Here is a 25991-nt window from a genome sequence, read left to right as displayed (position 1 = left end):
TGCTAGTTGAACTGAATATATATATATATATATATTAGGGTGAGCCAACCTATCGAATTTATGTCTTAAAAAGGACCTATATATCGAGAAAAAAATTCTCCCATTGGGCAAAATTTTTAGCTCAAATTTAAAAGGTGTCGGTAGCCATTTGAAATTTCCCATTTAAATAACATGCAAAAAAATTTTTTTTGATTAAAAATATTATGACTTTTGAACCGTGTGAGATAAAAATTCGGCTCTAGAATATTCTTGTAGGGCATTAAATTTCTTAAAAGAAAGTCCGAAGAGTCAATTTTGTAAACTTGATATTTCGTATACAAACTGGCCATCAAAGTCTAGAGTAAACAGAATCATACAAATTTAAGGCTTTATTATTAAAAATATCAATACTACGAGAAAATTTGTTCTACATGTAGTGCAATGAAATCACCAACAATATCCACGTTGTAACAAATAATATTTTGTTATCGATCACAATAAAAGAAAAGTATTTGGAAAATCCAAATAAAACCTTACATTTGTATGATTCTGTTTTTTTATAATTTTTTTTTTTTTTTTTTTTTATTTTCATTGTTGATTTTATATTTTTTTATTTTCATTATTGATTTTATAATTCAATAAAAATTTTTTCTAAAACCAATGTTATAATTATTTTTAAATAACTCCAAATAGGAATAATTAAAAATTTCTATTTTGTTGAAAAAAAAATAAAATAAATATATAGTGTTTATTCTATGTGTTAATAATAATAATTGTCATAAAATTAACTTAATATATAATTATAAATTAAATTTTATATCAGCCTAATTTAATTAGGTCTGATCAGATCTAATTATATATAGACTTATATATAATTAGATCTGATCATATATAGGCTTATATATGATTATACCTAGCCTTCATCAGTTAGATCTAATTAGATCTAATTATATATAAACTCATATATAATTAGACATGATTATATATAGGCTTATATATGATTATACCTAGCCTTCATCAGCCAGGTCTGATCAGATCTAATTATATATAGGTTCATATATGATTATATATAATTCCATGTATAACCATATATAATCATATATAAGTCCATATATGATTATATATAATTATATATGATCTCATATATAATCATATATAATCATATATACTCATATATAATCAGATAAAATCATTTTTTATCGGGACGAAGGGAGAATTTTTTTCTCGATATATAGGTCCTTTTTAAGACGTAAATTCGATAGGTTGGTTTTTTTGGCTCACCCTAATATATATATATATATATATATATATATATATATATATATATATATTAGACTGTTTCAAATAAGGATACTATTTTTTTTTTTTTGATGAACATTGAAAAATCTAAAGGGTATCTTGAAATATGGCGCCAGTTAAAATTTGAGCTATTAATATTTAGAGGTGGCTGTTGATAATTTTCGATTTTTCATTTAGTAAAATGGTAAAAAATACATAATTTATTAAAAAATCAAGATACAGAAAATCTCTCTTGATCAATTTTGTAGCAAATTTAATGATCTACAAAAAAGGTCTCTTATGATTTTTGCATAAATTCAACTATTCACAAGATATCCGACGTCTAAGTTTGATACAATTTGAAAAACTTGTTTTCGCTCGTTCTGAATTTTATAACACGTCACCTAATGAGAATTCAGAAATTTTCAATATAGTATTTTTGTAGGAAATTGAATGCTCTACAAAAAAGGTCTGATGTAAAATTTTCGCAAATTCAGCCATTTCGAAGATAATTGCATCTAAAAATCACAGTGTCTGAAAATCATGATCTTTCTCAATTTTGAATAATATAAAAAATTTTTTTATCGCTTAAAAGTTCACATTATCATTTTTCGAAGCTCATGTTGTTAAAAATATAGTAAAAAATAATTTTTATAAACTCTGAAAAGTCTCTGAAAATAGTACGAATACCGTGAATTCCTTAGAGATTATATATGGTGTCTTTAATTGGCAGATTTATGAATTGAATCCGATTTCCTTCAATCAGAAAATAATCGATATCTATTGTCCTTAATCCGAATCTCAAATCAGGACTATATTTATCATACAATTTTGTTATTAGCAATAAAATCAATTGATTAGAGTAATAGACAGCATTAAGTAAGAGATGCGTATGAAAAATCTTTATATTATGAGTATTAAATATAAAAAATAAATTATAATCCCTGATTAAAAATACTCATTGAAAAGAATTGAAAATCTTTTCAATCCATACGGAGATTTTGAAAAATATCGAATGGAATTGGAATTTCGATCATTTGAATACTTTGTAATTCTTAAAATGGAATTCAAAAGGAATTCAATCTTTCACCATTTCAATATCTTCCAATATGGAACTATTTTGGTATTGAGAAGGATTCTGAAAGATTCAAAAATATCAAATCATTTGAATTCTTTTCAATCCTAATACATTCGACTCGAAATATGGAACTATTTTGGTATTGAGAAGGATTCTGAAAGATTCAAAAATTTCAATTCATTTGAATTATTTTCAATTCCACACGTGACTCGAAATATGGAACTATTTTGGTATTGAGAAGGATTTAGAAAGATTGAAAATGTCAATTCATTTGAATCTTTTTCAATTTCTCGGAAGTTTAGAAATTTTTATAATATTTTTGGATTCAATAGAATTGAAAAGTATTAATTTTATGTTCAGACGAAAACCTTGTGGTATAGAAAGTATTCAAAAGTATTCAATTCTCATCTTTTTCAATACTTTTTAATGAGTATTTTTAATCAGGGATGTCAAACGCACTTTTTATGGTGTTCACAATTAGAACTTTTACTCCAAAGGCTTCTTAGAATTCTTACAAAGTATTTCGATACTTTATTAAAAATAATTTCCTTCCCTAGTTTAGTTTCATCCAATTGCGATTCAGATCAATGTAAATTAAATCAAAAATTTTCAAAATAAAATTCAAATTTTGCAGTCAAATGAAAGGAATTTTGAGCCGCAAAACCCAACTTAATTTCAAAACAAAAATGACCCAACTGTCAACAGATAATTTATCATCAATTGATACAGTAAATCCCAAGACATTTTCTTCTCTCTCATGAACCGGACAAAGGCGCCACGAGTGCTTGAATTTTGAATTTATTTATTGATTCCAACCTCAGTTCTTAGCTCCCCGCCTTAACTTTTACTTTTTCTGAGACCCAGGGGTAGGACACTCTGACCTCCCACCATGCCCAATTTTGTCCCGTCTTTGCGAAACTTAAGAAAAACCCAACGACAAAAAAAATTCCTTAACAAGAGTTTTATGAGCGTGGTAGCACTGAAAATAATAATAATAAGTAAAGCCACAGTGAGCCTTTCAGCCATTTTGGTTTATTTTATCACAAAACTGAAGCAACGTGACACGCTGTATTGTGATTTTATAAAGTGTTTTTTTAAAAATTGAATAAAATTAAAAGAAGATAATAGACATGACTATTTGTAGTGTTCATAATTGCACACACTCCAGAAAAAATGATGTATGTATTTTACATCGATTTACATCGAATGAAAAAATGTAAGTATACTATAAAGTTGAGGTTATATCAATACTTTTATCAATTTATTATTATAATAAAATAATTTATAAATAAAATAATGTAATAAATTATTATAATATTTAAATCATTTTTAAATAATTTATAAATTATTATAATAAAATAATATATAATAATTTTTTATTTTTTAGTTGTAAAGAGTGGGTTCGTCTTCTAGGAGATGAGGACCTTTTGGGCCTTACACCACAAATGTTGTATCAAAAAAGAACCGTTTGCGGTTGTCATTTTACGGACGATGATTATGTTTCTTTCAAAAGAAAGAAACTGAAAAGTGATGCGGTTCCATCAATATTTGCAACGGAGATCATTCCTTTAAATGACGAGCAAATGAAGTCTTTTATGCCTCAAAATAATGTGGTTGAATCTAGCATAGGTATTTTTTTTATGATACATTTTAATTAAACACCGATAATATTGAAAATTTCAATGAAACAAAATCTTTGGCTTATAGCTGTTCGAGTTTCAGTGGACCACGATGACTGGCAGAATAGTTTGAATAAACGAAAATCACATGCAATTGATACTTGTGACTTACAAGTTGCTGAAAATGATACGTTTATTAATGACGATATTGAAGCAAGCCGGACGCCATTAAATGTGATTCAACAAAAATCTAAAAGAAGATCGGTAGATATGGGTACTATCGCGACAAGTGTTAGAGAAGCGACTCCTAGAAGGCAGAGAACACGTTCATCAGGTATATACAATTTGAATAACTTATGTTACGAACTCATTACTATCGGTTGAATATTTCATCGGGTACATATAGGAATTGTAAGATTTACGCAAAAACTTTTTACAGAATTAGCGTTTGAAATGTTGGATACGAATTCAACAGTTCAGAAAGTTTATCCGTTCCCATTCAATGAAAGCAGCAATATTAACGACTTGGAGTATGTAAATATGCAGCAAGTGGTAAAAAAAAAAAAAGGGATATCTCATCAAGCACTATTAAGGAGATTGAATGGTTATTTAAAATATATGGAGACTTCACCCGCTGAGGAACTGGTTTCCAAAATTGATTCATTATTAAACAATTATTGTAAACCCATTAATTTTCGACGTGTGTGCTGAATTTATAAGCACGTCGCGTCACAAATTCCAAAAAAACATATTATTATACGCCCTTTTGGCCTATGAAAGTTTTCTAAACCTATAAGGGCGTATAAAAATAAGTCATTTCTGAATAAGTAACGCGACAGAATGTACGCGCACTTTGAATTGTAAATATTTTTTGAATTTATAATCGTGTTGTGTGTATACATATTTATATATATTTTTTTCATTAATTACTTAAAGAACACTAAATTGTAAATATTTTATACAATTGCAAGCGCATTATATGTATATTAATCTTAGCGCGCGAATTTACATTTCTTGGCAGTCAATCATTTATTAGGTATAAAGTTGTAAATATTTGATTAAATTACGAACGCGCGATTTGTTTTTTTTCATCGAACTGATGTCGGTTTTCTAATAATTCATTATGTTATTGCAAGCTATTTTAACAAATAATACATTTTTTATATAATAACTTTTGAAATAATTATCTATAAATCGCGAACAGAAATAATGAATCACGCGTGCTGGTATGCACTATAATTATTTAAATTATAAACATATTTTCAATTATTCCTCGAGCTGCGATAACTTCGATCATCCTTTTAAATCATTCAGGTAAAAAATAAAAAAACGACACAATAATACGTAGCAGTTGTTTATCATTTTATATATTACAACTTTATTTTTACTAGTTACTATTTTTAAAAAATATTTAATTTGGTGTATTTGTTTTAAAGGAGCAACATCGTACGTGACATCAAGAAGACTTATGGAAGAAGCAGGAGTAACAAATGCTAACCCTACACCGGATGTTAAAGCTATTTTAGAGTTTCTGAAAGCTGAAAAAAAAGCAAGGAAGGAAGTGGAAAATCTCTTAGAAAAAAAAACATTAGAGTGTGAGCAATTGGAGGACCAATTAAAAAAGAGATCTTGCAATTGCTCGCAAAAGTCAACTTTTTCTCAAGGTCTGTCGTTGTTAATGGCTATTGAAGAACGCAATTACAATCGACTAAGCGGTGGTGAACGCTACACCAAAAACGAAATAATATTTTCTCTTAATATTTTTAAAAGATCACCAAAATGCTACCGATTTCTGCAGAGTTTATTTCAACTGCCATCAGAAAAGACTCTCAAGCGGTCTTTTGCGGATATAAAATTGCATCCAGGTTTCAACGATATAATTTTTCCTGCACTTGACAAAGCTACGAGTCGCAGTGTTGATAAATTGGATGCATATTGTGCAATTTTCGTTGATGAAACGAGTGTAAAAAAGAGAGTTACGTTCACAGAAGGTGACGACTCTGTAACCGGGTTTCACGACGATGGTAATGGTTGCCGGAAGCCAGACTTAGCCGACCATGTCACTGTTTTTATGCTGCAGCAACTTCATGGCCACGGAAAACAACCTTTATCATTCCACTTTACAAAAGGTCCAATGAGTACAGAAGTTTTGAAATCCTTAATTACTCAATTGATAGAACGTATTGTAGCTGCTAATAAAATCAAAATTGTCGCAATGGTTTCTGACCAAGGTTCGACAAATAAAGGAGCCTTCAATCTTTTAATCAACGATACTGTAGATGGGCATTATACTCGTAATTTTTTCACTGTCTCAACATCGACAGAAAAAATTTACATATTTTATGATGGTGCGCATTTAATGAAAACTACAAAAACTTGTTTTTCCGGAGCATTCGACAATTGGGTCCGTGAAGACCAGGCTAATAACAAGAGAAACGAGTACGAAGGCAGAATCATTCATTTGGGCAGTGAGAAGGCTTATTGGCGGGATGTTGTTGATTACTACGAGACTGATCCCAATTGTCATTTAACTGAAGATCATATTTATTCGAACAACAAAGTGAAGATGAACGTGGGAAAGGCTGCTCAAGTTTTAAGCGCGACAACTGCCAGAAACTTAATTAAACGAGGTAGATCGAATCCCATTCAGCACCCAACAGCTGAAGAAACCGGACGAGTTATAGGTATAATTGATGAAATGTTTGATTCATTAAATGGGAGTAAAATTGTTGGAAACGACCCGAAAATCACTACTTCGAGAGCTTTGGTGACAAAAAATTCTTCTCATTTCAATGATTGGTTTTCATATCGCAAGTTATTTGCATCATTTAAATTTATTATTCCTAACAAAAAAGTACAAGGGAACAGACAAAGTGCTTCAAAAGAAAATCAAAAAGATAATCACGTTAAAACGACTACTCCAAAAGCCATATTAAACAATCTTTCATCTGCCACTGACTTATGTCGTTATTTATTAGACACTGCTGGATTTGAATCAATTAACATGCGACATCTATCTACAGACGGATTGGAAAATTTTTTCGGTGTCGTTAAAAGTTTGCAAGGCTGCAATAGGAATTTAATCTGCTTACACTTTATAAGTGCATTTAAAGCTGCTCTGCTTACATCATATTCAAGCTTCACGATAAAAGGCACAAATTGTAAAAATGATTACTTTTCACCAATAATCAGCTGCGATGATTTAGTGACGAAACATACGAGTCAAACTTCTAAAGCAGATGTCGAATCAAATCAAATAGACTGTGAAGAAGATGATAATATTCCTCAAGTACATTTGCTAGACACAGATGATAATTTTCTTGAATCGTTAAATCTTTTTTTTGATGATGACATAGATGATAATGATGACTGTATAGTATTGACTGAGGAACAAATACCGGAGAAAATATTTCGGAATGTTTTACGCTCAATCAGTGATACACAGTGTACAAATTGTCAGTCAAATATTTATGAAGTGAATGAACCATCTATTCAGATTATGTCTGAAAATTTAAAAAGTGCAATTGCTGAAGCTGTTAATATTTTCAACAGAACTGTAAAACCTAAACTCCATGAAAAAAATATTGGTTTGTTAGCGATTACAGTTATGACGTCTGCATTTAGAAATAATTGGCTGACTTGTTCAAAACACCAAGTCTCGCTGAATAGTAAAATTGTTAGTAAAGTTGTTACTATACTTATTCAACAACAATGTAATATTTTAAACCGACAAGTGAAATTTGACGAACAAAAGGCAGCAAATGACAGGAAAATCTCTGAACTTAGTGGTAAAGGCAAATGGTTTGTAGATTTTCATTAATTATAATCTCTTAAATCGAATTGAAATTATTATATATAATTACAATTTATTAATTTTTATTTTCAGAACTGTTAGCTGGTTTAATTTGGAGCGTTACGTTGTCTCATGAAGATTTTAATGTACAGGCTTCGAGTGATTTCCCTATATGAGACATTTTAATATTACAAATATTTATTTTCAATTATTTTCATATCTTGTTCGTGATTGATTGTCATACAATAAAATTTAATTTATATATTTTTATAATTTCTGTGTTTTATTTAATATATATAGATTGGTTGCAATCATAAGTTACCTTACTTTTGGGACGAAAAAACTGTTTAAGCTATAATTATTTATTTTCCAGCTTAATTATTCTTAATCTCCTCAAATATTAAAAATTAAACTGTTTTTTTTTTTATTTAATGTATGTAGATTTAATTAAATAATAGATTATTTTATTTTCGTTATAAAATACCTGTAAAAGCTATAATTGATCATTTTCCTGCTTAATTATTCTTTTTCTTTTTAAATATTAAAAATGAAATTTTTTCTATTCTACGCGACTTAATTTTTTTTTTGTTACTTATATATTTATTAATTTTTTATTATTCAATACTTTATATGTCGGAGAAAAAAATCGAATCCTACCTGGCGGCGTGATAAAAAGGACATTCCGTTCTAACCTACTATAAAGTATGACAAATCGAGTTGCTTTTAATAAAAAATATGAATTGAGTGTATGAGAATAAATTAATATTTTTATTTTAATTATTGTTAAGAATATTTATTTATAGATCCTAATGAACCGTACACTTGCATCTTTTATTCTGCAAAATATTTCCTATTTTTTTTTTATTTTTTAAATTTTTGCTTTTTTCGCGCCAAATTTAATGACCAGCAGAGGGAGATTCATTTATCTCAACATACTGCCAACTTTTATATAGTCAGAAATAAAATTTCCTTCGAAATCTATAGATTCTTGAGTTTCATTTTGTTAAGTTTGACAATAAGTTTCGCAAAGTGGACAAATTTCGTTCCCATCTCAAAGCATTGAGTGTCCTACCCCTGCTGAGACCCATGAAAAAAAACAACAAATAAATGTCGGCCAACTGACAAACGTTTTTATAAATTCAAAATAAGTTAATTGCCTGTCACTCATTTTAAAAATCATAAATTAATATTTAAAAATATAAATAATTGGCAGTAAATACTTTGCTATTCTTTTTACTGTAAGTAAAATTTGATTGCACATCTGGTAATTCAATAAACAAACCTTTTTATTGATTAAACTAGCCTATATTATATATAAATTGACATCATTGATACTTAAAAAAATTATGTTATCATTGTTATTATTATTTACGTATGTAAATCAATAAGAATTACACTTGACTCTATTTCTATCCATCGACTACTAATTAATTTAAATACTATTGCAAAATATAAATTTATTTTGACACAATCGCTGCTGTTTTGAAAATTTAAATTATTTTATAAAACTAATTTAATTAACATATTTATATTTCTAATTATAGATTTGTGTTAAGTACAAAAAGGACTAAATTTATTTTATAAATTGAGTTTTAAAATTGGTTGTTACCAATGACAGCCGATTTGAAATGTCTTACACTGAATTGGAACATGGGTATCAGGTAATTTTTTTTTATTTATTAATAATTAATATTTATTTATTTATTTATTTATTTAAAAAAAAAACAAGATAATTTCCTTACATTTCACTTGTTAAATAATCACTTGTAATTTTATTTATGTAACAATTGGGCCAAAATATTATTTCATAATATTTGAACTTGGAAATTAATTTAAATGTTTATTAATAAATTTAAATTTGAAATTTATTTTTTCTTGGATTTTATTTAAATGATCGTGAAAGTAACAGACAGACAAATTTAAAATTATTAATGAATAGAGTAGATAATTAGTACAATAAAATTTAAAAAAATGCGCATGTGAAAAATTTTGAAATTAATAATTGTATTTTTTGTAAATATTATTTTTTTAATTATTTACTCTTTATTTATAATTTTAAATTGGTCTGATGTCTGCTACATTCAAATTTTCTTATATTTTTACAATAAACTTTGTCTTTTTGCAATAAATATTTAGTATAAACTTAGTAAGAGCAATGAATTTAATTAAGTATAGAGCATTTTTAATTAATAAATTACGAGCAACCTGCAGTCACTACGTGACTGTCCAAATATCACTACTATGTTTATAAAGTACGCAGAAAAAAAGGATTTTTTGCCGCAAAAAATTTTAATTTGCACCAAGAAATTTTATGCATTATCAATTAAATACAAAAATTGTCTTGGGGCGAGAAAAGATTTTTTTAGTCAAGAAATAATTCTTTGCACCAAGTAATTTTTTCTAGTTCTAAATAAATTTTTGTTTTCAATTCACAATGCAAAAAATTTATTGGGGTAAGTAAAAATTTTCTTTAGGCGAGTAAAGATTTTTCGTGCCGATGAATCCTTTTTTTTTCTATGCACACTTTTTTGGCTTTGAGAAGCTTCCTAAAACCAAAAGAGAGTATAAAAATCTGTCATTTTGGAATAAGTAACGCGATATAAATAATATAGGTATATATTCAGTGACATTCAGTCATATTTAGTGACAGAATAATTAAAGTATTAATTTATTTAAAGAAAATAAATACGATCGTCTTTTTTCCCGCGTAATTTAAATGTGATTCGAATAATATAGATAAATCTATTTATCTCAATACTTGGCAATTAAAAAGAGTTTAAACTATCAAAAGGCACAAATTCAAGTCAAGACCTATCTAATGATACCGATTTCAATAATATTAACTAATTCTATCATATAGATATGGCGGGAACAAAATTTTCCTTATTCTCTTAATAATATAGATAATTACATGGAAAACGAGGATTCCCTGATTCAGAAATCTCATTCGGAATGATTTAATCCATGCTAAAGTGTATATCTATATATAGTCAATTTTGCCAACTTTGAATTGTTTCGGATTGTGTTTGAATTATTCCAAATTAAGTTTATCAATCAGGGTTTCTTGGTGCAAAAAAAACTTTTCATTATAAAACGAAAAGAAAAATTTTTGGACTAGAAAATTATTACTCGTCGAAAAAATTTTTTTCTCATCCCTAGAAAATTTTCGCTTTCAATTGATAATGCAGAAAATTTCTTGAGGCGACAAAAAATTTTTTTGGCCCGAGAAAAAATTTTTTGCGCCAAGAAATCCTTTTTTTCTGTGTATTTTTATTACTAGAAAATTTCTCCACTTCATTAGAGTTTAAATATTTTAAATTAATAATTTAAATAACTGAATAAATAATTTGTTTTGTTAAAAAATTAACACAAGTATTCAAATAGATTTAGAATATTTGTAATTGTATTTAAATATTTTTTAGAATATTTATATGTATGATAAAATTAAATACAAGAAGTTTTAAAATAAAAAAGTTTTTTTTTACTGAATAACTTAAATGAAGTAAAATTTCTAGTTAATTAAATAATTAATCTTTTATTGAAAAATTAAATTTGAAATTTCTGATTATTAAATTTAAATAACAAAAAAATATTATATATATATATTTATATATTATTTTTAAATTACAGGATCTACGGAGCACAAGCCGCCCAATATTTTACGTAGGAGATATTGAATCAGTATCACAAAATATTGTAGGCGCTGTGCCGTCTTCTGTTTATCGTCCATCTAAACGCGTAAGTTTTTAAATTAATTTTACTTAAATTTTAATGTAACGCTATACAAAAATTTTTTATTAATTTCTTTAATTTTAATAGTTTTTATGATTTCTTTATGACAACTTTTTGAATAAATTTTTTAACTTCCAAGACATATGTCTTAACCCTCCACCAATTTGAGACACAGACGTTCTATTTTTAAAATTGCTGGATAAAAATTTTTTTCAATGCTTGCCTTTTAAGTTTTTTTCAATGAGTCATTGATAAAACCGTGTTAAATATTCGCATAATATCTTATCTATTTAAATTGTTTTTACTGAGAGTTATTATCGAACGATGGGGGGTGTTTCACACCTAAGTGACATGTGTTACGTTTTTGTTGATGCAATTAAACTTATCGCTGATAATTATGCCTGTGTATGTTCGTGTGAATCATCATGAAATCGCAGCATTTGTCATTGTGCCGGTACTATTTTATTTATTTTAATTATTGAAAGTTGAAGGGTCAAATTAAATGAATTAGATAAATTATTTTATCATAAGCGAGTATTTAATAGAATTTCAAAATAATGTGGTAATTTGTTTGGTTGTAAAGTTACTCCATTTGGTTGGACGCCGGTTTTTTTAGTACTTATTAATTTTCTTATAAATTAATTAGTTGTTAATTTATTTGGATATTTTTCTTTTGATGACGATGATATCGTTTTATTTTTTTTAAAAGCTGATAATGATTTCTGTGTATGTTTCTGTGGTTCATCATGAAACCGCAACATTTGTGATTCTGCTGGTACTATTTTATTTATTTTAAATTACGCAGATATTTTTATTAATTATTTAAATTATGATAAATCTTTAAATTCAATTTTTTAAAATTATAAGACAAAAAATTATTTATTATTAATATTATTTGGTTGATGTACACAGATAATAGGCCAATGTAATTTTACTTTGTGTCTGGGTTTGAATTTGTTTTTTATGTTTTAAAGTTTTCAATGTGTTGGCATACTGATTTACTACTGATTATTTGTTACAATCAAGTAAACCGCGGTGCAATTGAGCAACAAATTAAAATAAAACTCGTTCATTGGAAGAGTTAACAAGTTGTCGGCATTGCTCAACAGATTTATCAACAAATAAAATAATTGTTGGCCCTTGACTAGTTACCTGGAGTGTCTGAGACACCGAGACGTTTTATTTTTAAAATTGCTGAGTAAAATTTTTTTTTAATGCTCGATTTTTCAGTTCTTTTCAATGAGTCATTGATAAAGCCATTTTACATATTCGCATAATATCTTATCTATTTAAATTGTTTTTACTGAGAGTTAAAGTTGACGGGTGTCTCACTCTCACGTGACATCTGTTACACTTTTGTTGTTGTTAATGCAATTAAAATTGTTTAATTATTGCTTATAAACATATATTTTGTTTAAATAATTATTATCCAATTGCTATTAATTTAAAAATTTGAATTACAAAAATTATTTCCAGTTGATGTTCAAAAATATTTAAAATTATTTTGAATACTTTAGCGCATGAGAATCAATACAGATTACAATGCCAAGTACAGTAATAAATATTTTTAGTTTCCAATCACTGTTTTTCATTTTTTAGACATTACCCCAAAAATATCAATAATCAAATTTAATCGTCACAATTTTCAACATATTTTATTTATAAATTTTTAATAGACCGCCTAAATAATTTATTTTCAAATATTCACACAACTAAACTAATTACACTTAAAATAATTATCTCGTACCCATTTCAATAAAATATTCAACTTCTGTGTAAGTAATAAATAAACATCTATTTGTGCATCCAAAAATTTAAAATTATGTATATTATTAAGGGAATAAGGAAAATTTTGTTCCCGCTATATCTATATGATAGAATTAGTTAATATTATTGAAATCGGTATCATTAGATAGGTCTTGACTTGAATTTGTGCCTTTTCATAGTTTAAACTCTTTTTAATTGCCAGATATTGAGATAAATAGATTTATCTATATCATTCGAATTACATTTAAATTACGCGAGAAAAAAGACGATCGTATTTATTTTCTTTAAATAAATTAATACTTTAATTATTCTGTCACTAAATATGACTGAATGTCACTGAATATATATCTATATTATTTATATCGCGTTACTTATTCCAAAATGACAGATTTTTCTACTCCCTTTCGGTTTTAGGAAGCTTCTCAAAGCCAAAAAAGTGTGCATAGAAAAAAAAAGGATTCATTGACACAAAAAATCTTTACTCGCCTAAAGAAAATTTTTACTTACCCCAATAAATTTTTTGCATTGTGAATTGAAAACAAAAATTTATTTAGAACTAGAAAAAATTACTTGGTGCAAGGAATTATTTCTTGACCAAAAAAATCTTTTCTCGCCCCAAGACAATTTTTGTATTTAATTGATAATGCATGAAATTTCTTGGTGCAAATTAAAATTTTTTGCGGCAAAAAATCTTTTTTTTCTGCGTATTCTATAAATTTAGTAGTGATAATTGGGCAGTCACGTAGTGACTGCAGGTTGCTCATTTTTCATTATTTATCTCCACAAAAAATCTTAATTTTCGTATCGTCTCTCCCCGCCCAAATTATTTATATTTCGTCTTACGTCAGTGCACTTACACATCAATCTTGAAATTACCATATTACTATCCAGGAAATTAAAAAAAAATAACATAATTACGTCACAATAATTATAAATAATTGAACCCAAACAAAGTAACAAAATATTAAATGCGAATTAAAATAAATAAAAATAAACCACAAATAGAATGAAAATGCTGCCCGATTGACTGATGACAGCAGACTGGCTTAAATTCTAAATTAAACAACAATAATAATTGACACAGCAAAGGTCGTTGGCACATATATTAACACATTGACATGTTGAGATCTCTAAATTTAAATCAAACTATTTATAGTACGTCAAAAAAATAAATATATAAATTTACTAGTGGCGCCAAATTATTAACATCATCATCATCTTCATCAGTTAGTCTTCAACTATTCGAACTATTTCATCAACATCAATTATTAATTATCAATTATTGATCAATAATAAAATACAATTTATCTATAAAAGATTCCAATAAAAAAAATATCATTTTTACATTCCCCGCGATATGTTAATTAAATTAAATTAATTTTTTTTTTTTTAAATGGCTAAAAATTTGTGGAAATTTTTATTACCTATTTGGCAATGGATCTTAAATCGATTTAATACTTTACGCAAAAATGCATTTATTTCTTATATCACAAATATGGGGTAATTTTTTTTTTTTAATAAATAAATAATTAATAATTAATAATTAAAAATCCATTTCAGTGATAGAAATAAAAAATTAAATAATGATGATAATGAAAATGATGATAGTAAAAATTTAACAATAAGTGACATTAAATTTACCATCGTATCGTGCGATGATAGTTCGTCATTGTTACCTAATGTTTGTGTCACTAATTGTGATGAAGCGGAACCTTATTGGCGACTTATGGTATTATTTAATTAATTAATTAATTAATTAATTTTGATTGAATTCTTTGAATTAATTAAATAAAAAAAATTTAATTTATTTAATTAATCAGATTACTTTGAACTAGAGTAATTATAATTGAACTTTGATGGGGATTAATTAAGAAAATTAATGGGAGTTTGATGTTAATAAAAATTTATTGGATTTATTTTTGCGATTGAGATTTAAAAAATTTCTTTGACGGTAGAATTTGAATTTAAAATTATTTGCCTGGTAATTCTGACACTAAAATAACGAATGAATAATAATTTAAATTATTATCGCAATTGTTTACGTCACATGTTAATTTACTTGTATATTTATATGTATATATATAGAGATGTATACATACAAGTGATACTATAAACGTAAATATAGAAATAAGATAATAAATATGTGTTGGTTTGAAGGCAAAAGAGTGAGAAAAATTTTATATATTTGTTATAGATAAAGTGAGGTAGATAGAGGAAAAATAAAGTTTGATATTCTTTAGTTTGTTGAATAGTAAAAAGTAGTTGAGCGTTGAATAACGCGCGATTAAGTACAATAGTTGTTATTGTGATTTGATTTTAGTTTTAATTATTCAATAAAAATTAGTGATAATAATTAGTAGATAATAATTAGATCAAGTTGATTGTTTAATTAACCGTAAAATATATGATTAAAAAAAAATATATGAGTTTCGGATATTAATTTTTTTTTTAATTGTGTTCGGGTAATTTATTGCTAGAGTTCATTGTTGTGAGTGATAAATATCGCATATGATGATGATAGTATTGAAACATTAAAAGATAATATGATTGATTGTGATGGATAAAGAGATATATATAATTGAGAAAAAAATATTATATAAAAAATAAAGATACATAAATATGTGTTGAATTAGTTATTGAAATGATTAATTATTTTTTAAATTTAAATTATAAAGTGATAAAAATAAGTGAGAAAAAAAAATTAGGGCAATTAAGGGATGGAGTGGACATGGTGGAAAGATTGGTGGAGATTAAAAAAATGGCGGCAACATAATTTAAATAATGATTTTAATGATTATAATTTTGATGATTTGGATTACTGTTACTGTGATGATTGTATTGTAAGCTTTCATTTTTATTTTTTATTTTATTTTATGTAAAGTGATGAGCTGTTCATTATTGAGATTCCGTTGCTAAGACGATTGTGTCAAAGTCATTCTGATTTTAAATTTCTACTAAATCTATTTTTTTATTTTCACAAAATGCTTTTAGAGAAATTCACTCATTTACTTTTTATGAGATATTAACAGTTTGGTTTATACAGAGATTTGTATACTAGTGTCTTTGTACCGCAGTATGTCATACTTATAACTTAAAACGCATTTTTCTCAAAACTAAATTTTTTGTGGCGCGAAAAAAAAAACTAATCAACCCTCTCAAATAAGTGACACCTTTTCCCAGCCACTGGCTTCCGCAGCCACCGGATTTCCGATTAAATATTTATAAATTTATTATTTTTAACATCAAAAGACTTTTAAAAACTTTCTGCTTCCACGCATCTTTTTTATTTGAAAATTTTTTTTTATTTTGTTAATTCAAACGGTCGCCAGCTCCCGTGACAGCGGCTGATTAACGAATCATTATAATTTATTTTATTTCCAATAAATAATTTGTAAAATCACCATCATTTTATTTTTTACAAATCTTATCACCGCCTAGATATTTATAAGGATCAAAATTTATGAAAATATTTATCAGTATCCTTTTTTACTACTCAACACCTTCAACTAAAAAAAATTATAGCCTGCTGCAAATCTAGGTCTTGGTCATAATGATCTCGTTAATAAAACACAACAAATAATTTACACATTAATAATTAATTAATCAATTGATTAACCCCTTATAGGGCGAACTGTCGGACGGGTGTGATAATGATGATGGGTGTATGGTCGAGAATGACCTGGAAGGCGAGGGCAAACAAGTATTGGTGGGAATATGCGCCATGGCCAAAAAATCACAGAGCAAACCCATGAAAGAAATTTTAACCAGACTCGAAGAGTTTGAGTACATAAAAGTCATTGTCTTTGCTGAAGATGTTATACTTAAAGTAACAAATAATTTTTTTATATCTTCCACTAAATATTTACAACAACAAAAAAACAATAATATTTATTTCATTATTCAAGGAGCCGGTTGAAGATTGGCCTATCGTTGACTGCTTAATTAGTTTCCACAGCAAAGGTTTTCCATTAGATAAAGCTATTAGTTATGCTAATTTACGCAATCCTTTTATTATTAATAATCTTCCAATGCAATACGATATTCAGGTATTTACTATTTATTAATTAATTAATCAATATTACTTTTCATGATATCAGCATCGAAACTTAAAGTTTCAGTGTCTCTACAGTCAGTCGAAGAAAGCTAATTTCTGTACAATGCCGCGAATGAATATTAGCAAATAAGTAAATTGCGAATGTTTTCAGTCAGCGGGCAGAAACAAACTTGTTTCGTCCCTAGGGAATAAACAAATAATGTTTCTGCCCGCCTTATCAGAAAAATCCATATGGGAATCCAGCCTAGATTCTGATGTGGGTCCCCACATGGCGTTTTCGGATGAATTTCCTTAAGGTTTCCTATACAAATCTAGCATAGATCCCGATATAGATTCTTACATAGATTCCTATGGGAATCCACACCATGCCAAATTCATTTCGGAACCTAGTATGGATTCCCATGGGGATTTTTACGAAGATTTCCTATGGGAATCTGCACCATGTCAAAATGGGAATCCAGGTACCCACAGTTTCTTAGTTAGTTTCTAGATACCCATGGTTGCCTACATGGATTCTTATATGAATCCATACTTTCCTTTATAGATTTCTACGGGTTTCCATGCAATCTCTCATGGATTTTTTGATAGGGCGCTGACTGAAGGCTTTCGTAATTAAAACTCTGATACTTGTAATTTATTTAATAGTAATTTTAGACCATTAATTTCATTTACGTAAATGATAGATCTGACTGTGATTACGTTTAAAAACATCGGTCTATCAGTTGACCCTGCGGGCCAGCCCTAAAACTTCCCGCTGTTTTCGAGCTCAAGAACCTCGAAAACATTATTGTGAATACATTTTCGAGCTCGAAAATACTTTTGTATGCTGTTGTTTTCGAAAAAAAAACGTTTTTCGTCATTTTTTCTCCAACGATATCTCTCGAACGAATTGACCGATTGAGACAGTTAAGGTGGCAATTGACGCGTTTTATCAAGTTCTAAAGCTGATCAAATTTTGAATTCGATTTATCGAGTCGTTTTTGAGATATTTCAGAAAAAATAAAAAAATTTTTTTTTTTAGTTCTTTCGACAACGGTTTCTCTTGAACGAATGAACCGATTTTGATGGTTGAGGTGGCATTCGACGCGGCTTATGAAGCTCTAAAGCCCAGTCCATTTTGGAATCAATCCATCGAGCACATTAAAAGTTATCAAAAAAAAACATTTTTGAAAAAATTTTATTTTTGGAATATCTCTAAACGAGCCCTACCGATCAAGCTCAATTTCTCACAGCTTCAAGATATCGATAAGCCGCGTCGAATGACACCTTGAAGTTCAAAATCGGTTCATCCGTTCAAAAGATACAGGTATTTACATACGTACGTACGTACATACATACATGCATACACTCGGATATCATCTTGAAATTAGTCAGAATAGTTTCCTAGGACCTCAAAACGTCGACATCTGATGAAAATTCGATTTTCGTAAATCGGACCGAAACCAATAACTTCCCGAATTTTTGAAAATTTACAATTTTCTTAGCGGGAAGTTAAAAATGAGTGTCAATAATAAATAGTATTTATAGTTTCTGCTTACACGGAGAAAAATGAAGGTGAAAATTCCATGAAATTTTATGTGAAAATCCATAAATTTTTATTATGCTAGCGGACTAAACTTGAAACCGTATGATATTCCACTATTTTATGTTATGCGTGTTGTTACTAATTGTATTGAAGCATAATAAAATTTCGATTCGGCCGACAAAAATTTCTTTCTTGAACATAATACATTTCGTATTGAGCATAATAAAAATTATTAAGTATTTTATAGTTATAATAACTGACACGACAAAAATTGTGTCGCTGGGATGCAATATTCACCGTCTTATGATAACAAAATGTACCACTAGCATAATAAAAATTGTTTTAATTATTTTACTTATACGATCAAAATTATTTAAAAATTTATTGAAAAAAATGATAATTTTCATTTTTGTTCTTTTACTCTTTAAATTAACTTTTATAAAAATTATATTACTAATCTAAAAAATTTATATAGACTCTTTGTAAAATTTATGATACTAACATAATAAATTTAACGAGACTTTTCTTTACTTTGTAAATTCAATATTGCACGAATCGTGAAATTAATTTTTGAAATATATTGTCAACTAATTACCAATACCAATACTGCTAAAAAAATATAAAATTAATATAAAATAAAAAATACAGTGTTTTGTGTTGATATTCTCATATGTTCCTATCAATTATCTTTAATAGTCTTATATGTATATACAAAAACGGATAGTATAAATATTCAATGAAATTGATAGAAACATATGAGAATATCAACACAAAACACTGTATTTTTTATTTTATATTAATTTTATATTTTTTTAGCAGCATTGGTATTGGTAGTTAGTTGACAATATATTTCAAAAATTAATTTTACGATTCGTACAATATTGAATTTACAGAGCAAAGAAAAGTCTCGTTAAAATTATTATATTAATATTATAAATTTTACAAAAAGTCTTATAACTACTCATCTAACTTAATAAACATTTATAAGGATGATATAAAATAAATAAAAATACATCTAATTTTCCATAAAATTAAAATCCATGCGGTTTACATTTATTACACACAATGATACAAATACATCAAATAGTTTTATATTTTATTAAAACAAAAAAAAAAAATTTATTCTTATTCGTAAGTGTGTAATTTATTATCAAACGTAAAAATAGTTATGCAAACAAACTCATAAGCATAATAATATTAAAATCAATAAAAATAAAGATTTTCACAATCACACAACCCCATAAAACTCAACTGAATAATTGACACTTGCTAAATAAAATAGATGCTTCTTGAATGAATTCCCGCGGAGTACTGATCAGAAAAATAACCAAATCAATCCGAACATTCAGAACAAAAGATTATTTTGTTTAAACACCGTTGTAAAAATTACTCAAAGACAAACAAAAATTATTGTCAGAAAATTATAAATAGCTGTATTTCAGTGAAATTTTATTAAATGGGTGTAAAGACTGTTATTAATTTTTTAAACTTTAATGATTTTCTATAAGTTTTGTTCCTCAACTGAGTAAATATCAGTTTTAATTTCACAAATTTTATTATGCTGGCACGAGAAATTTTGCATTACTGATAAAGTAGAATTTCTACTGATCATATAAAGAAACTTATCAACTGACAAAACTAAAAGTTTTAAAATTTTAAGAATTTTTATTATGCTAGCTTTAGAATTTTCAATTGAATCAATGTTCGAGAATTTATACCCAGTAAATAATAACAAAAATTGAAGTAAATATAAATATCATGACAAAATCTGTAAATTTTGTTATTCTATTGTGGCAATTATTATTTTTAGTTCTTATTAATTTTTGTGTGATCAAAAATTGTAAAATTTATATAATATAAAACAAAAAAACCATTTTTTCGTAAAAAAATTTTACACAGGAGTTAAAAATGTAACGAATTTATTTCGAATTTAATACTGTTTGAAATAATTATTTTTATGCTGAATATAATTTTTGATACAAAATTATAAAAAATTTACAAATCCATAATTTAAAAACTATAATTTACAACACATAATAATTTTTATTTACATTTTAATTAATAGCATACGTTTATCAAAACTTTACTCTCAATTTATAAAATTTCAAGATTTATTTTGATATTACTTTCATAGCATACCATATTTTATATTTGTTGGTTATTAAAAATCAAAGACTTCAAAAATCATTATGCTACTCTATAATTTTTTTTGCGTACCTATTACTTTCTACTAATTTTTCATAAAAATTATCATAATTTATGATTTTCTAAACAGATCTAGTAGAAATCGAAAATCAGACAGTATTTTTTCGTTTATATTGAGCTTCATTTCTCTCCGTGTAATTATAAATTGCAAATGACAATTTACGCTTATGCTAATAGTTGATCACATCATCGGTCTTAAATTAACTTGTTTCTGACTGGCTGCTGATACTGAAACTTCAAGTTCCAATACAGGTTATCATAAAAAATCTAGTGTGTAACTCAGGATGACAGACAATTTCAGACTGCGGGTGATGTCAGCCAACTTCACTCTAGTCTGAAATCGTTTTGTTTCATCTCTCGTCACACAATATACCATTTAATTAATTAATCAATTAAATTTAATCACAGGATAGAAGAAGAGTTTACGCTATTTTAGAAAGTGAAGGAATTGAAATACCTCGTTACGCTGTATTAGATCGCGATTCAGCCGATCCGAAACGTAAGTAAACTTATTCATAATTTATTTATTGTATTTCTTACTAATTCATTACAAAAACACATTGACTATTATTTTCTTTCCTCGTTTTATTTTATGTAAACTGTGATGTGTTTTAATTTTCGATTAATTTATTAATAATCATTTTTGTTTACTGATTTTTTGTGTTAGACGTTCAATAATTTGACATGCAAAGAACTAAGATTTTTTTTCAGATCATGAGCTAGTTGAGTCTGAGGATCATGTTGAAGTTAATGGTGTTACATTTAATAAACCATTTGTAGAAAAACCAGTGTCTGCTGAAGATCATAATATTTATATTTATTATCCGACTTCTGCTGGCGGTGGTAGTCAGAGATTATTCCGTAAAGTAAATATTTATTTATTTTTATCATTTATGTTACATTGTGTCTAGTACAATATTTATTGATAACCAGTTTGCAGTCTCTACGTCACTGTCCGATTATCACTGTAGCGTTTTTTAAACTTTATTATTTATCGAATCATTTGCTCTGAGATATTTTTTTTTAATTATTCATGATTATTGGGACAAATACTTTCATATATGAGTTTAGATTATTTTAAAGCCCCTATTAAATAGTTGCAGGGAGGTGAAATAATATACCTGTTAAAATATGAGCTCTTACTATTAATATTTAGAGGCCGCTCATCGCGATTTTTTATTTCTTATTTAAATAACATGGAAAAAAAAAGTTTTAAGTTTGAAATTTTATACCTCAGCAATGGCTTATTGTAAAGATAAGCTCATGATATTTTGTAGGAAATTAAACCCTACAAAAAAGTCTCATATCATTTTCTGATAAATTCATCTGTTCAAAAGTTATTGGAGCTTGAAATCAAACTTATAGTAATTTTTGAGATCTTTTCACTTTTCCGGCGAAACTATCAGACTTATTACAAAATGTCATAGAATCATTTTTCTAGACAATTTTATTGCCTACAAATTATGTTTGATACATTTTTTTCAAATTCCGCATAACTTTCTAGTTATTTCCATTTTAATGTCAAGCTCTTAAAAAAGTAGTGTTCTGATCGATTTCACGAGGACATGAAAATTAAAATAACAAGAAAACAATGCGGAATTTTAAGAAACTTTATCAGAGATAATTTGCAAGGAATAAAATTGTCTACAAAAAAGATCCCATGACATTTTGTGATAAGTCTGATAGTTTCGCCGGAAAAGAGAAAAGATCTCGAAATTTACTATAAATTTGACTTCAAGCTTAAATAACTTTTGAACATATGAATTTATCAAAAAGTGAGAAGATACTTTTTTGTAGAGCGTTTAATTCCCTACGGAATTCTATCCTGCGCTTATCTGCACAATGAGCCATTGCCGAGGTATAAAATTCCAAACTTAAAAAATTGTTTTACCGTATTATTTAAATGGGAAATAGAAAATTGCGATGAGCGACCTCTAATTATTAACATTAAGAGATCATTTTTTAACAGACATCATATTTCACCCCCTACAACTACTTAATACGGGGTTTCAAGAAAAGAAAATAGTCGATTTTTTTGAATCAGTCAATATATATATATAGGTTTTGTATGCGAGGCTTACTATTAACTACTATGTCTACGGTATAGAGATACACGGTAGGCTCGCGCCATGACACTTCACACATATACATGTGTTTGAACGTGTATTTGGCGCGAGACACTACCGTGTCTCTTAATAACGAATGCTAATCTGCGATTCGAGAGCCTAATGGAGCTGGAAAATACAGCGAAATTTCGCAATTGAAGTTCGCTGATTAGCATTTTCATTTAACGATCCTTATGTCCTCAAATTTATCATGTATTACTTCAATATCTGGATCTTAAACACTAAGGAAATGTCAAAATAAATCTAAATATTGATTTTAAAATCAATAGATCGGAAGTCGGAGTAGTGTTTACTCTCCAGAATCACGGGTCCGTAAAACTGGGTCATATATTTATGAAGACTTTATGCCAACTGATGGTACAGATGTTAAAGTTTACACAGTAGGGCCTGATTATGCTCACGCAGAGGCACGAAAAAGCCCCGCGTTGGATGGAAAAGTTGAAAGAGATTCCGAGGGAAAAGAAATACGTTATCCGGTTATACTTAGTAATGTTGAGAAGCTAATCAGTCGTAAAGTTTGTCTCGCTTTTAAACAAACCGTTTGTGGATTTGATCTTCTAAGGTATTTAATAATATTTTTATTCAAAATTATTCAAAAATAAATTTATATAATAATATAATTTTTTTATTTTTAGTCTCCTAATAATTTTTTCATTTTTTTTACTAAAAGTTTTTTAATTCAGTGAAAGAAATAAATCCCACTGAGATAAAAAATTTTCATTTTATAAAGACATATTTTTTTAATTACCGCCAATTAATTAAGGTTTTGTGACGAAATTTAAATTCTGTGAGTTAACAGAATTTTTGATTAAAAGTTTTTATTGTAGAGCTAATGGGAAGTCATTTGTATGTGATGTTAATGGGTTTAGTTTTGTCAAAAATTCAAATAAATATTACGATGACTGTGCTAAAATATTAGGGAATATGATACTTCGTGAATTGGCGCCAACATTACATATACCCTGGAGTGTACCCTTTCAATTAGACGATCCACCGATTGTACCTACAACATTTGGAAAAATGTAAATTATCAAATAATAGTATCTTATATATCATGTGAAATCGGTATTATGTTCGAGTGTGGGTTAAGCAGCACGAGTGTTGCCAACACACAAGAGTATAATACTCGATGTCACTAGATGTATCTAGTTAATTCTGCAAAAGAATGAACTTTTCTCCAACTACTTGGCTATGAAAAAGTACATGACTTTGCACTAACGCACATGCGCAGTAATTACTTAATTGTAAAAAAATGGCGGGAGAAAAGCCCATTCTTTTGCAGACTTAGCTATACAATAGTTTATGTAATTAATGCACGAAGAAAAACGCCATTAACTGTCTAAAGTCAGCGCCATGCGGTCAGAGTTAAGAAATTAATTAACTTTATTATTATTAAAAAATATGTATACTGCCGGAAATTGAATACTTTGTTTAGTGCAATTCACTTAAAAAAACTTAACTCAATAAAAAAAGTCATCTTTGGTGTTATGTCGTATCAATTAATAGAAATATGTAAGGTTATAAAAGTCAGCTGACGTTGGCTTGATCTACACATGCATAAGCTGATTAATCAAATGCGCATGTGCAGTCTAGAGATTTGGGTCATGGTAAGGCAGATGTCTATTACACAGATCCCGATGATTTAGATTCCGGATTTCCAGATTTCTGGTAGATCTTAAATCAAAAAGAAAATGTTGAATTATTAATTTTCTACGGATTTTCTAAGACAATGACACGTTCTTGTTTTCTATAGTTTTTCTATGAATTATCTGAGGCGGTGACAAGTCCGAATTTTCTATTAAATTTCTATGAATTTTCGATGGAATTTCTATGGATTTTCTACGGAATGTCTATGGAATTTCTACGGAATGTCTACAGATTTTCGATGAAATCCCTATGGAATTTCTATGGATTCTTTTTAGACCGTGACAAGTCTAAATTTTCTATAAAATTTCTATGGATTTTCTTAGACGGTGACAAGTCCCGATTTTCTATGGACTTTTTGTAGAGTTTATATTGAATGATTCATAATTAAGAAAGTCAATCTGTATCATCGTCAATTCAGATCCTCAATACATCTGCTTCATCGGGATCTCTGTAATAAACATCCACTCTCATGTTAATAAGGCAGCTAAATTCAAAGTAACGTCAGAAGAGAGAAAAGTGATAGATGTCATTGACTTGAATTATTAAGTAGGGATATACTCCGCCCATTTCACTCAAATTCAGTGGTTTAATATAAAAATGAGTGTTTCAATATATATTAAACCACTCTTTTGACCAATCAGAAAAGGTTATAGCTTAATATAAAATTTTATGAAACTGACTTCAGCCAGTTAGCGGCGTATTCTTCGGAATGAGTTACATACCCTGATAGCCAAAACTTACTCACTAAGGTCTGCAGTGAAACGTTTCCGGCTAACTTAACAAGAAAGTTTTCGGCAAGCTTGGCTGGATAATACTTTCCTTTAAGTTGGCTTCAGAATACGGCAGTAGCTTGAATCTAACTTAACAGAAAAACTTGCCGTCAATTTGAAGTGAAACTTTCAATCAACTTAACGTCATTGTCTGACAGTAATACTTGTAGTCAAATTGTATAAAAAGTTACAGACAATTAACTGTCAACTTAATGGTAACTGCTTGTTCTCCAACACTTTTTCCTTTAAGTTACCTTTAGAATACGGTAGTAGCTTGTAGTTAACTTACGGTTAGGGTGGCTATCAGGGTAAAATCTTATAGTTAATCCTCGTCGGTCACACTTCCGACATGAATAACGATCACAATTGGTCCATATTAGGAACATGTGACCGTCAAGGGTTAATTAATATTCCTTCA

At 27.8% G+C, this 25991-nt stretch overlaps 2 protein-coding genes across 20 annotated transcripts in view; both read left to right on the top strand.

Annotated features, from left to right (window-relative positions):
* The first annotated feature begins 3269 nt into the window (after window positions 1–3269).
* LOC130666107 (uncharacterized) lies at window positions 3270–8020 on the top strand. Of its 2 annotated transcripts, XM_057466811.1 has the most exons (6): window positions 3270–3551; window positions 3723–3964; window positions 4043–4288; window positions 4394–5268; window positions 5391–7755; window positions 7841–8020. In XM_057466811.1, coding segments are annotated over exons 5-6 (2334 nt in total). In that variant the 5' UTR covers window positions 3270–3551; window positions 3723–3964; window positions 4043–4288; window positions 4394–5268; window positions 5391–5422; the 3' UTR covers window positions 7842–8020. The 2 variants fall into 2 exon arrangements, with proteins under 2 accessions (XP_057322794.1, XP_057322796.1); XM_057466813.1 differs by lacking the exons at window positions 3270–3551; window positions 3723–3964; window positions 4043–4288; window positions 4394–5268 and having other exon boundaries at window positions 5275–7755.
* A 797-nt stretch (window positions 8021–8817) lies between these two features.
* The window catches only part of LOC130666105 (inositol hexakisphosphate and diphosphoinositol-pentakisphosphate kinase 2), a 34100-nt gene continuing 16926 nt past the window's right edge, over window positions 8818–25991 (top strand). For 11 of the 18 annotated variants that reach the window (XM_057466798.1, XM_057466794.1, XM_057466796.1 and 8 more), the window contains exons 1-8: window positions 14727–14746; window positions 14807–14975; window positions 16872–17072; window positions 17152–17292; window positions 21439–21529; window positions 21730–21896; window positions 23426–23718; window positions 23972–24178. In XM_057466798.1, the coding sequence (XP_057322781.1) occupies window positions 14742–14746; window positions 14807–14975; window positions 16872–17072; window positions 17152–17292; window positions 21439–21529; window positions 21730–21896; window positions 23426–23718; window positions 23972–24178 (1274 nt within the window). In that variant the 5' untranslated portion in view covers window positions 14727–14741. Of the gene's footprint in view, window positions 8986–9291; window positions 9409–11377; window positions 11486–14726; window positions 14747–14806; window positions 14976–15670; window positions 16087–16871; window positions 17073–17151; window positions 17293–21438; window positions 21530–21729; window positions 21897–23425; window positions 23719–23971; window positions 24179–25991 lie in introns of those variants that run through there. The other 7 variants (XM_057466801.1, XM_057466799.1, XM_057466804.1 and 4 more) reach the window with 7 other exon arrangements.

The sequence above is a fragment of the Microplitis mediator genome, chromosome 3 (genome assembly GCF_029852145.1).
Source record: "Microplitis mediator isolate UGA2020A chromosome 3, iyMicMedi2.1, whole genome shotgun sequence".
In the NCBI taxonomy this organism is placed as follows: domain Eukaryota; kingdom Metazoa; phylum Arthropoda; class Insecta; order Hymenoptera; family Braconidae; genus Microplitis; species Microplitis mediator.
This window is presented reverse-complemented; position numbering and strand designations above follow the sequence as displayed.